General features: G+C 45.8%; 1 protein-coding gene across 1 annotated transcript in view; it reads right to left on the reverse strand.

The window, feature by feature from the left end:
- Positions 1-8,393: 8,393 nt before the first annotated feature.
- acsf3 (acyl-CoA synthetase family member 3) overlaps positions 8,394-14,156 on the reverse strand; it is a 43,772-nt gene continuing 38,009 nt past the window's right edge. Inside the window, exons 8-10 of the mRNA XM_080843819.1 lie at positions 13,205-13,339; positions 12,876-12,987; positions 8,394-9,201 (exon numbers count right to left, since the gene is read on the reverse strand). Of these exons, the coding sequence (XP_080699945.1) occupies positions 9,078-9,201; positions 12,876-12,987; positions 13,205-13,339 (371 nt within the window). The 3' untranslated portion in view covers positions 8,394-9,077. The remainder of the gene's footprint in view (positions 9,202-12,875; positions 12,988-13,204; positions 13,340-14,156) is intronic.

The raw sequence follows: 14,156 nt of genomic DNA on the forward strand, positions 1-14,156 counted from the left end.
AAAATGGAACTCCAGTGTGTCAGTGAGGAGTGGCTGTACTCCCACTCCAGTGTGTTGGGGAGGAGTGGCTGTGCTCCCACTCCAGTGTGTTGGGGAGGAGTGGCTGTGCTCCCACTCCAGTGTGTTGGGGAGGAGTGGCTGTGCTCCCACTCCAGTGTGTTGGGGAGGAGTGGCTGTGCTCCCACTCCAGTGTGTTGGGGAGGAGTGGCTGTGCTCCCACTCCAGTGTGTTGGGGAGGAGTGGCTGTACTCCCACTCCAGTGTGTTGGGGAGGAGTGGCACACACACCCACACACACAGGTTTTTCACGTTTTTTCAGTTGTGTAAATAAAGCGCTAAAGCGCCACCCACAGGCGTGAGGTATGTACTACAGTCGGTTCACCGCAATCTGCTGCCTCCGTGTTTACGCAAATCTCTCGTTGCCAGCCTCCGTATTTACGAAATTAAAAGATTCGATTGGTGTGAAAAGTAAATCCGATTCGGAGGCCCTAGACTTCGTGTGCATTGCACCTTAATTTCGTAAATACGGAGGCTGGCAACGAGAGATTTGCGTAAACACGGAGGCAGCAGATTGCGGTGAACCGACTGTAGTACATACCTCACGCCTGTGGGTGGCGCTTTAGCGCTTTATTTACACAACTGAAAAAACGTGAAAAACCTAGAAGAAGAGACTCAAAAGCACAAGGTAAAGGAAGCAGCAAACGGATAAACAAATTACACAAGACATTCAAGCTCCAATTAACAACATTACATTATGATGGTTAATAAAATCAGTGGTCAGACTAAAGGATATGCGAAAATGAATTCTTTTTTCTATTGATAATAAAGAGTTTGGAACAGTAACATGACATGTCTGTCATCCCATCTCCCATAATGCATTGCTCCGAGCATTTTACATACATTTAGGAATAAAAAAGCAAATTAAATCGCTGGCCAATTTATATTTGTGGTCATGAAAGTTATGTTACGTCTGAATAAGAAGAATTAGATCAAGATAGGGGGCTAATCAAAAATCAGAAGACTGGGTTAATGTTAGTGAATTCGAGGCCCACCATGAGTGAGATTTTGAGGGAGAACAAGTTATTTATATACTGGTTGGAGATGGCGGAAAAGATCACGTGGGGCAGTGACGTCATCAGGTTGCGTGAAACCGTGCAGACGAACACCAGCCCCCGTACCGATTCAAATCTACTCACTTTCTACCCCGGACTGCGATCGTTGCAAAAACGAGGTGCGGATAGAGAGTGTTCGTATGGATGATAGGGCTATCTGTATTAGCTATCCGTATCAGTTTGACAAACTAGGCTCCATGTAAACGACACTTGACCAGGGACACAAAGGACAGTTCCTGCAAGGCCCCTTTCCACCTAGATCTGTAAGCAAACCACATGCATGATAATGGGAAGGTCCTTCGGGACCTCAAGTGCGTGTCAAGATCAAGGTCCCAGCAGCAGGCACCAACCTGGGCCAGCAGAATTGGTTAACCCCACAGCCTGGTTGGGACAGCGGACATAGAGCCTCACCTGAACCCCAGCTGTTATACGTGGGGTTTGCTACAGTAACAGTATTTGACCCCTTATAACCTCCCCTCATACTAACCACCCCTCCCCCCCCCCCACAACACCGCCCTCCCCCCCCCCCCCCCCCCCCCCCCCCAAACCCCCACCTCACCCTCATCCATCACCGCACACATATAGAGGGCCGCACAGAAAATCAATCCATAACTGGATGGATGGGAGCCCGGGCGCGATCAATACCCAGATATTGATACACAAGCACCCAAGCAAGGAGGCACTGCAGTAGAGCATCTCTTTCTCTTAGCCAACCCTCCCTGCTCTCTTAAAAAATAGATAGAAAGTGAGGGGGGAGTGCTGAATAAAGGAGGAGTGAGAGAGAGAGAGAGAGAGAGAGAGAGAGAGAGAGAGAGAGAGAGAGAGAGAGAGAGAGAGAGAGAGAGAGAGAGAGAGAGAGAGAGAGAGAGAGAGAGAGAAATATTACCAATGCTGTGTTGGGGAAAGCAAGTGAACAGGTCAATAATGAATACTTCTCATTGTGGCAGCTAGAGTGCATTGGTCTTCAGATCCTTCTACAGATTCCAGCTCGGTTATCTACCTATCAGTGTCTCGTGTGACAGGCACACACAGTCGAACACACATAGCACACGCACACGCACATGCACACACGCTCTGTCAAAGAATGTAAAACACAGAAGAAGCAGCAATCAGAAGAGTTGCATCCTTGAAACACCAAGGGACATCTGCCAGTTGAGTATGCTAGATCCTCCAGTATACGGCCCTGCTTAATCATTCTGAACATCAGTCAGAAGATATGTGTGTGTATTTGTGTGTGTGTGTGTGTAGTGTTTTTGACCGTGTATGTCTATGTGTGTGTGTGTGTGTGTGTGTTTGTGGGGTGTCTGGCCCACTCCTCTCTCGGAGTGACAAGCAGGTGCTTTATAGTATTTGTGGCTGTGATCATCCATCAGGCCGATCGATCACACTCCCAGTAGCTTTTATTAATGATCTTGTCAGGCGCCCAGCTCTGGGGTGCCAGCGCTTGTCCGGGATGATAGATCATTAGCTAGTCTGCCTGCTATTTATTCTCTCCTGACCTTGTCTTTGCCTATTGTTGAGTGTACCAAGTTATGAGTACTGGGCTATGATAATTTCATATTGATTCACTTGACTCAAAGAAAAGTTTTAAGCAGAAGATTCAGTCCATTAAAGGGAGAATGTGAGGATAGCTGTGTGAGCGACCCCCAGGATAAAGGGTGAAAATGTGACCACACATGCAGCACACACACACTCACACATTCCCATTTCTACCTACAAGAACTAGAAGCACATACTGTATGTATTAATATATGTATTTTCACTAGCAAATGCAATACATCTACATAATGCATCATAAAAATACACGAAGCAAGTCTACATTTTCTGTTTAAATCCACGAGACATGCTGAGGTCTACCCACATTCATTCTCAGACAGTGCTGAGGGAAGATCAGTGTTCTTTTGGAGCGCCCAGGCAGGAGTGGAGACTGAGTAATAACTGTGGACATGGCTGCCCAGTCCTCCCTCCCTTTGCCTCCTCACTTAGCAACACACCTACACACATACACACACACACACACACACACACACACACACACACACACACACACGCACACCTACACAGACACACACACACACACAGACACACACACACACACACACACAAACACAAACACACTGCAACACATTACCCAATGGTAATATAATCATTTGTATCTAAATACACACTTTAAAATTCACATAGGGCTTCTCTATCACATTGATGAGCAATCCCAAGGGGTTCAGTGTGTTCCCACCCAGGCCCGTATTAAGACTTCATGGTGCCCCTGGGCAACAGTGACTCTGGTGCCCACCTACCCCCACCCCGCAGAACACAAACCATACCTATCCACAGGGGTGTTTTAGTCCTTGAGTAGAAAAATACTTTCTTACTTTACTCAAGTATTATTTCTGAGTATCTGTACTTTACTTGATGTTTTATTTTTATACATACAGTACTTTATTGCATTTTCTCGCTTATATCACAGCTTACTTGCGAAAGTAATTAATGCATATGCTGTAAATTATTTTTAATGTGAACTTATGTTATTAGAAATCACAATACTTGGGTGCCCTGCTTGCACAGACACAACGCAGGAGGCACCACAGACAAACTGAGACACATAGTGGGACGTTAACGAAAGCGATTTTTTTGGTCACTGTTGTCCCAAATGTATGTACTGTATAATTGCAATTACATGTTTTATTATTATAATTATTATCATTACTATGTATGTAGTTTTTTTTTTTTTTTTTACATCGGTTGCTTGGGGCCCCTGGCGTCTTGGGGCCCCTGGGCAGTTGCCCAGTTGCCCATATGGTTAATCCGGCCGTGTTTCCACCTGTGCTATTTTGGAGTTGGAGCTTAATGTTATGATCAGGAGTGGATGTGTGGACATTGGATGAGACCTTTTAACCAACAAAGCCTTAATGCACAGAAACCTTTTAAGTAGAGAGACGTGTGTTTCTAGCTACTGTAAAGATCAGGGGCTAAGTCTACGGGTAAGGGAGATTGGTAGGTTGGGGTGGGGTGGGTCTACCTAGATATTACATGCGTGACAAAAGATAAAACAATTTTTTATCCCTATATAGCTTTAGTCTGTGTCTTGCTCTGGCAAGTTTTCTTTGGCAATGCTGTGGTTAGTTCACAATGGGCTCATTAATGGTATAAGGGCTAGCTTGGATTGATAAATAATCAGTCAAAGTTTTGAACAAAATGTCGATACATACCCAGTGTAGACAACATACCCACGCTCAATAATTAACCTTGAGAAGGCTAGGTTGCTTTTTTTTTAACAGAGTTTTTCCTCTGGGTGTGCGTGTCCTCCAACTTTATGTGTTTGGTATGCTTGATCACCTCTGTCTTTTGTTTTGTCAGAAACATCTTGGTTTTCAAGGCGATAATACCCAGGGCTAGGCTTAAAGCGCTCGGGGCTATAGTCCGAGACCTAACAAGGCCACTGGAGACATCAATTAACAATCCAATGAATGAGTGGACATTAAACTGAAGAATCACCATGAATGAACACAGGGGGGTGAAGATGAATGAGTGAAGATGAATTATATACTTCTACCAGTAACATCCACAGTCTTGAGTCATAGCACAGACATCTGACATGTTGGAATCCATCACACCCAAGACTGGAGTGATCCATGCCCCCTCTCTGTGCAAAAACAAAGGCAGCATTTAGATCATGGGCATACCCTAAAGAGATCAGCAGCATAGCGGGGCCACAGCACCGCAGTCAGAACAGCAGCTAGGGCTCCAGCTAGCACAACCAGAGGGTGGTGGTTTTTTTTAGTGAATGGCCTTTGGCTTGACAACAATGTGAAGCTTGTCATCTGGTGAATGCCTCAGTCGGTGCCTCAATTTATGAGGACTGTCACATTAAAACAAGAGCCTAGCAGGCGTCAGAGCACGCGTTGGTAGATTGAGTGTAACTGCTTCCAGACGCGTGTTACATCTGCACCGCTTGCATATTTATTTGTTTACGTTTGAAGGTGGTGCTTTTAATCCTCCGAACCCCGAATACATTCCTGCTTCTCTGGCTGTTTTCACGTTGTGTTTTAGTGTCTTCCAACCGGAAGAGAAGCAGAAGGGGAGGAAAAAAAGATGAACCTGTTTGCCAACACAGAGCACCAGCATCAGTCATCTTTACTGAATCATTTATGCCGATTGCTTATGTGTGCTGTGTGATACTAGCCAAAGAAAAAAGAGAAAAGGAAAAGGAAGATGAAGGGGAGAAGAAAGGAAAGCAGGAAAAAGGGAAGAAAAAAACAAAAGAGCACCACCTTGAGCACAGAAACACGGAGCTGAAACACAAGACTCTCAGACACGTGTTTAATGAACTAGTCATCAATAAAGAACAGCGGGGCGCTGTGTTTAAAGGCAAGGAAACGCTTCAATTATTAAGCTCACTATGATCAGAGATTCCTTTAGGATTTAGACAAGGATCCATTTGAAATTTCTTTGTTCGAATGGACATCCGAGTGAGAGATGGACTGAGTTGTATGAAAGGGGAGAGGTGACACTGTAACCTCTTAAATGCACAGTGATGGCTCTTGTCCAATACAAAAAGCCCTAACCCCTTCTCCTCTCCCACTGTCTCTCTCTGGTGGCCCTTTGTGGCCCCTGGGGGCCAATAAGCCACCAAATGCAGACAGGCATCTCTTCCACGCTCCAGTAGGCATCCGTACTAGGGAGGGGATGGATGCTCCATGCATGCGATTGTTTGTGTGTGTGTGTGTGTGTGTGTGTGTGTATGTGTGTGTGTGTGTGTGTGTGTGTTTGTGTCATCCAGGAGTGTTTGACAGGAGCACCAAACCATCCTTCATCCAAAGACACCCCCTGCCTTAATTTACAAACACAACTGGCTGTGGCATCACATCGTCAAACACCCTTTCCCTCTCTCCCCCTCTCTCTCTCTCCTGCCATAGTCCGTCCGTCCGCCCACTCTCCACCTCTGCAGCCCTCCTCCGCTCCCCATCCTCCCCCCGACCCCTACCCTGAGCCGTGTCTGCCGCTGTGCCACTCCAACCCTCCCGGCACATCCATCCTGCCCTGCCAGCGCTGAGATCGATCTGCCCTGCTTTCTTAATCAGGCCTCTGGTGACCGCTCGCTCCATCTCCCTCCCTCCCCCTCTCTCTTCCTCCCTTTTTCTCTCTTTCGCATGACTGCCTCTGCCTCTGTTTACTCCTTTTCTTTATTTCATCTCAGCATCTTCAAGCACCCTCGCCCTCCCCCACTCCACCCCAACTCACCCCCACCTCTCCCCTCCCTCTGTAGCTCTCACTTCTCCTTTTTTTTAACACTGCTTCATTTCTCTGGTTCTCTGCTCTGGCTGGCGCTGTTCCAGAGTGGGGCAGCGGCAGGCAGGCGGGCGGGTGGAGGGGGGTGGGCAGAGGTACCCAGGGGACGGCTGCTGCTGCTGCTCCTCGGTGGGGTCGGGGGCTGAGGCTGGGGCGGTTGGGCTGGCTGGCTGCCTGGCCGTGCCACCAGCCTGGGCTGGCAGAGAGAGTAATTGTGGTGATTTATTGCAGGGGGATCTGCTCCGTGCTGTACGCTCATTTATACCAGAGAAACTCCCCAAAGTCACACACAACACGTAGAAATGCGCTAGTAAACATATTCAAACCGCTCCTCACAAACACACACACACATTAGGAGGGAGGGAGAGAGAGAGAGAGAGAGAGAGGGAGGGAAAGAGAGAGACAGGGACTTACTACAACTACAATTTTTAAACAATAATTTGTATTAGCCTTGAACTAAATTTTCCACATGGTAAAATAACACACATTGACATTTTATGTACTTAAAACACACATACACACACACACACACAACCTAAGAGCTCTTACACATGTTGACAGCCAGGCTGAGTGTGTGTTGAGTTCTGGGTCCTCTCTCTGTAGTGTTTGGCTCCCTGCTGTCCTGCCCCTCATACCCCCTCCACTTGGCCCTGCAGCTCCTTCTCTCTTGGGCTGCTGCCCTTTCCAGCCCTAACTCCCCACCACACACACACACGCTAACACACACACACACACACACGCTAACTCAAACAAAAATATCCACACTTTCACTCTAACACACACATACATACATCTCCAGTACATTTCCACTTTTTCACATAAACACATACAGCTCTCTTTTTTTCCTTGTACATGCATTCCTGTAGTACTGCTGGAAGGATAGTGATGATGCCAAAACGGTAAGTTCAATTCCCACTGAACATGAACACCCACACACACAGACACACACACACAGCCACACACACACATGCACGCAAACCTGAAAAAATATACTTCCACTGGACAGAATTGTTTAATTTCAGATGTATTAAGGATAAAACTAATGTCACAAACATCATAACCATTTCCCCTCTAATGTTACACGGCAGGTGTCAAATTCTCAATGCTACTCATTTCTAGGGTCAGCGCATTATCATTGACTACACTTCAAGAAGAGGAAAGGTAGATTTAAAGGTAGATTTAATATATTTAGCAGATACTTAAATCACTTAAACATACATACACTAATAAAGTGTGTGAGAAAATCCAAACTAATGCTATAAGAGAGTTGACAGATGATTGATGATCCTGCTCATTGATGAGCCTGCTCTTCTAATCAAGTCATCCACTGCACTCTTAACACAATAAATATAGTTCAAATTGTAATTCCAAGTCGCTCCGAACAGTGAAAGACACAGACGTATGTTCTGAGACTCACAGTGACATCACGTTATTCACTGCAAGTCTAATGTACCGTAGACGTAACACTGCGAGGAGAGCGTCAAGTGACCGCAGGAAAAAAAAAACTACAAGCCCCTAACCCCCACCCTAGAGAACACCTGATCTAACGTCCTGAGGCGCTCCTGTGTCAGATGGGTCACGCATGAAGGCAGAGGGTGGGGGGGTTTTAGATGAGCTTACTCCCATCTCCACCAGTGATCTGATGGAGCCTCTGGTGAGAAAGTGAACATGAAATTGTGCACGTGTGTTTCAGTGTACGCAAGGTGTGGTTATGGCAACCATATGAGTGTGTGAGAGAGAGAGAGAGAGGGAGAGAGAGAGAGAAGAGGAAATGAGAGAGGAGAGAATAGCAGCCCATCTGTGCTTCCATCATCCCCCTTTCCTCTCTCCACACTGCCTCTGGGCCTGCTATCACACCTGTGTACACACAGCTGGAGACTCGCTCTCTAGCACTCACACACTCTCACACACACACAGTGCACACACACAGTGTGCACGTTCAGTGTGAATGTCTTGTCTAATAAACTTTTCCCAAGTTTTTTTTTTATTATGAATTAAAAAAAATAATTTGAATATCAAAATGACTGCAGAATCATCAATTTATTTTTACATTTTAAAAGCATCTACAGACAACAATTACATCTTTGATATCATATTTCCAGACATGCACCTATAAATACATTCACAGCATTTTCTTTCAAAGCTCACAGCATAGTATCTATGAATAGTATCACCTTGGAGCATCAATTTAATGCTGCTTTCAATCAAAATGATTTTATATGTTTTTTAATGATGGAATGGTCATTTTTTTTGAAAAATTATCTGAGTACTTCCATTTATTTCAGTGAGAGCACCTACATATCCAAAAGCTCCACAACATTAAACGAACAAAAATAAAAATCAGGAGGCAGAGGTCAACCAGGACTGGTGGTGTGAATGTCTTCTCAATGGCACTGACCAGTGACCAGACCCCTATCCACTGCTTACACAGAGAGCGAGGCTCTCCATCACCCCACGGCTCTCCCTTGGCCAGCAGCAGTGTGCTGAAACACGTCAACCTTCACGAGATGACACGGTGTCATGTGCTGGCACGCACAGTTGTCCTCAGAGCAAGACCTGACAGGTCTGCCCTTTTCTCGCTCTCTTTTTCTCTCTCTCTCTCTCTCTCTCCTCTTCTCCCTCCATCTCTGTCTGGCTGGAGAGTGGGCGGTGGGGTGGGGTGGTGCTGGCAGCAGGGTCAGCCTTGGCTGGAGGAGAACTGCTTGAGCAGGTCCTTCTTGTTGACCTTGCCCATCTGGTTGCGGGGCATCTCCTCCACCACCACAAGGCCGGTGGGGATGGTGTACGGCACCATGTGCTCTCTAAACAAACACACGCCAAAACAAACAAACAAACATCAGCAAAGGGCCACCACCAACATGGGCATGTTCCGTGGGGATGGCACTGCACTTGTGTTTTCACTTAATGGAATGATATGCAATTATCATCACAATGGCATTGGACTGACACAACACATTCTGGCAACACATTTTTCTCTGCCAACATAAATCTAGTGAATACAGCCAACATACACACGCAGGTAGACACACACACTTACACACATACACACACACACACACACACACACACACACACAACAAACACACACACAAAGGGGCTGTGATAATTCCGAGACGCTCTGACTAATTTAGTGTGGCAGCGCACCCAGTCCTCAACCACTCTCAGCAGTTATCTGAGAGACTGCTCCGAGCCATCTCCAATTCCATTAATTCAGTAAACAATGGAATCGGCGTGAAAAAAGAGCCCCACAAACACCACACAACTACACAGAAACAAACAAAGAAGGCAGACACAGAGGGCCGTCTTAATTAAATGCTCTCTGTTTTCAAGGCGTAATTGTTCTGCTGAGGATGGGAGGCCTGGAGGAGTTCTCCCCACTCTTTTAATTTCATATATTTATGGTGTCTGAGGTTAGACGCTGCTTCTTCTATGGAGTCCCTGGCAGCCAGATATATTTCTTTTTAAACACTCACACCTCTTACCCCCCTCCACACACACAAAATCATTTATTTTTTCACTACTAGCATAATACAGACACCAGACGCATGTTAATGTCACCATAACACTGATTTCTACACTTTTCTGTACATCTGTGTGAGTGTGCATGTATATATCATGCATTGCATGCACCCTTCTACTTATGCAGAGTGAGGACTTGCCACAAGGTAAGTAATGCCACAAGCTCTTCTTTTCTCGCCTGGCAACATGCTGGCAGTCAATGTGTGAGTGTGCATCTATGATTCCAGCATCTCTTCCCCCCAGTAAGATACACACACACACACAGTGACACAGATGCGCAGTGACAATAGCAGCCAGGGCACTGAGCAGTGAGCATCTCTTTCTCTCTCTCTCTCTCTCTCTCTCTCTCTCTCTCTCTCTCTCTCTCTGCTTCCCCTTCACCCTGTTCTGCTCCTCCACTGTTCTACCCTCCCTGCAGCTACGCTTGAGGGTGTGAGAGTGTGTGGTGTGTGTGAGTGCATGCGTGTGTGTGTGTGTTGGGGATGGTGGTGGGGAGGGGGGCAGGTCAGTGACATAGACGCTCATTCTCCACCATACAACGCAGCACAGCAGTGATGCCAGGCACCCACACACCATATGGACTGGTGATACCAACACACACACACACACACACACACACACACACACACACTGACACATACAAAAACACACACCCCCCCCACCCCTACACACACATATACGCAAATAAATGCAGCACACTAAAGTATTGAAACCAATATTCACACAAGTAAAAACAAAATAGTTAGTTTATGACAGATATTCCTGTTCACACACACACACACACACACACACACACACACACACACACACACACACACACACACACACACACACACACACACACACACACACACCCCATCACATACACAAAAGCAGATGGACAACTAGTGAGGGCGAGGAGGGAGGTCAAGAAGGGAAAGACAGAGTAAGACGAAAAAGGAGAGAGAGATAGAGAGAGAGAGAAAGAGAGAGAGAGACAAAAGTGCCCTGAGCCAGTGCACTGAAAGGGGACATGTGTCTCCTGACAGTAGTCACGTCTAGGGAAAAACAAACACAAGTGACATTTAAAAAAAATAAAAAAATAAATAAAATGGAACAAAAAAGGGCAAGGAAGAAAAAAAATACAGCAGCCAAGAAAGTGCCTCTAAGTCACGATCCTAACCCTGCCCTCCATTCTCCTCTCTCTCTCTCTTTTTCTCTCGCGTTCACTCAGGGGGACATAGTGAGGCTTACATTCAGGCATTTGTCCTTAAGCAAATATACATACATGTGTACACAGCCCTGCTTTTACATATATGAGGAAATATACGTACATGTGTACACAGTCCTGCTTTTACATACATGAGAAAATACACGTACATGTGTACATAGTCCTGCTTTTACATACAGTACATGAGATTTTTTACGTACATGAGTCCCACTTGAGAGGCGTAGGTGATTCTGGAGAACAACCTCTTCAGGAGACGCTGCTGTCCTGTCTAAAAGTAGGCAATTTATTCCCTGCTTTGATCAGGGAATATTTACACCTCTACTGATGCAGCCACCAGAGGAGCTCATCCTCAATCCAGTAAATCTCTCAAGTATTCCCATCAGTGACGATGAACTCTCTATGGAACCTCCAGTTCTCCAGGCTCACCCCACACACCACATACAGATGAAAACTAACCTCTAGAGTAAGCTTGTTACATTTAAAAATCCATTACATATGCTGCTCTAAACGCCTGGCTCAGGGCATGGCAACATGGAAGTGGAGGCCACACAGGGATTGCAATCATCAAACTATATTCATTAAAGAGAATGAACTAAACAACCGAGGTTAATGGTAGGGGTGTTAATCACACCCATCATGGCGATTCGATTCAGTATCGATTTCCTGACCCAACGATTCGATAATTTTCGATACTCATGAATACACCACGATACGATTCGATTCGATTCGATTCGATTCGATTAATTTGTTCTTTTTTTTACCTTACAGGCTAGACAATGTTTCAGATTTGAAATAAATCAATTAAAGCTGATATATCGTTATGCATTTTATTTGAGAAACAACAGCCAATAACAGAAGTAGAAAAGTTGTACTCCACCTAGGCCTATGACAACCTCATTCACTGAAAAATAATAATGCCCCTGTTATAGATTCTGAAAGGCCTTGCATCAAAAAGTACTGTACAAAGTACAAAGTGTTAAGTAACAAAAATAAGCCTATACCACACTAGCACTAGCAGCAAACGGTAACAAAAAATAGGCCTGTAGTTATTCAATTTAAAATGACAATGCTCCACAAAATCAGTGCAATGAGTGCAAATGTGCACTAGTAGCAGCAAATGGTAACAAAAAATACCCCTGTAGGCCTACTTCATTCACTATAAAATACTCATCAAAGTGCACTAGGAACAAAAAGTAAAAAAAAAAAAAAATCTTTTTTTTTTATTTATTTATTTATTTTTAAACAGATAGTCTTGCGGACGTGTCGATGCATCGTATCGTCGGCTGTTGGATCGATGCATCGATGCAAAACGATTCTTTTTTACACCCCTAGTTAATGGGGAACTCGGGTATTTTTTAACCTGGGCCCTATTTTTTCCATCCTTTGGGTCCAGATTATTACTAAAAATGATCGAAACCAGTCCAGGATTGAGTTAGGACACTATAACTGGCAACCGCAAAATGGTTATACAATGTAATTCTATGGGGCAACCATCTGTATCAAAGTAAACCGCTTGTCTTCACCACTGACAGCCTCATTATGTTGTTAAGTGTTTGACAACATGGAACAACATGGAAAGGATCCCTACAGAGATAGACCTGAGTCTGTATACCTCAGTAACTGTAAAGAAACACTAACTGTAACACTAAAAACTAGTAAATGTTTTTTTGGTAAGATCCTAGTTTTCTATTAAAGAATCGATAGCTATTGTTCTGTGCAGTGAGGGTGTGTGTGTTAGCGTCTCACCTGGCCCAGGCCTTTAGCTCTGGGAGACTAAGACTGGCCCCTCTCTGGAGCTCCACCACTGCAGTCACCTTTTGGCCCCATGTGGCATCCCTCACCCCAATCACAGCCACATCTGAGGGAAAGACAGATACACATATACATATACACATATATAGAAGGGAGAGAGAGAGAGATGGACAGATATACATATAGATATACACATATATAGGAGAGAGAGAAAGAGAGAAGGAGAACAGACATGTAGAGAGAGGCTACGTCTAAACAAACTAATGAGGCTCACACAGCCACAAGAGATTTCACCTTGTCTTTCCTTCGTAATTGCTAAATACCTGTGATGTGTGGATGGGCCAGCAGGTGCCTCTCCACCTCCAGGGCGCTGATCTTGTAGCCGCCACTCTTAATGATGTCTACAGAGGTGCGGCCCATGATCCAGTACACCCCGTCCCTGAACACAGCCGTGTCACCTGCAGGAAGAGACCACAGTGACCATGACGACCACTTCACTTCCACGCGACTCTTAAGACCTCCGCTAGACTAAGACTCGGAGTAGGAGCGTGGTACCAAAAGCGCCAAGGCCAAGAGTCCGGGATCACACAGACGCACGTGTGCATTCCCAGGGAGAACGTCTATGAGAAGCTTTACACAACAGACGGTGGTTTCAGTAGAGTCCCACACTGGATGATCTTTAATGTGCATGGGGTCATTGGCACGCCACCCAGCTCTCCGCACAAAGCCACAGTGGTCGTGATGGATGGCATGTATACACATGGAGGTATGGAAAAGCTAACGCCCCCCCAGGCAAAGACCTCACAGTAAATGGGATTCTGTGTGTGTGTGTGTGTGTGTGTGTGTGTGTGTGTGTGTGTGTGTGTGTGACAGAGTGCCTGAGCATGAGAGAAAAAGAGAGAGAGAGAGAGAGAGAGAGAGAGAGAGAGAGGGAGAGAGGGAGAGAGAAAGAGAGGAAAAGAGGGGGAAGGGGAAAGAATTGCTGCGCTGCACAGTTCTGGTGTGATTGAGGGACGGTGAGGGCTCAATCAGCAGGTCAGTGTCCGTGTCCAGGGCTTTTAGCCGGGGGCCCAGCCGGCCCTCCAGCTCCCTGGACAGATGCGTCCAGCTCCAGCCCCCTCCCCGGGTGGCTAATAATAGCCTGTATCGAGCCTCCTCGGCCTCCATCTCATGGGCAAAGAGCGGAAAGCTGCTCAGCTGGAGCTCCCTTAATTACCTCCCCCACACACACACGTACACAGCAGACATCAGGTGTGTTTGGGCGTGTGTGTCTGC

This window comes from Sprattus sprattus, assembly GCF_963457725.1.
Source record: "Sprattus sprattus genome assembly, chromosome: 8".
Taxonomy (NCBI): Eukaryota; Metazoa; Chordata; class Actinopteri; order Clupeiformes; family Clupeidae; genus Sprattus; species Sprattus sprattus.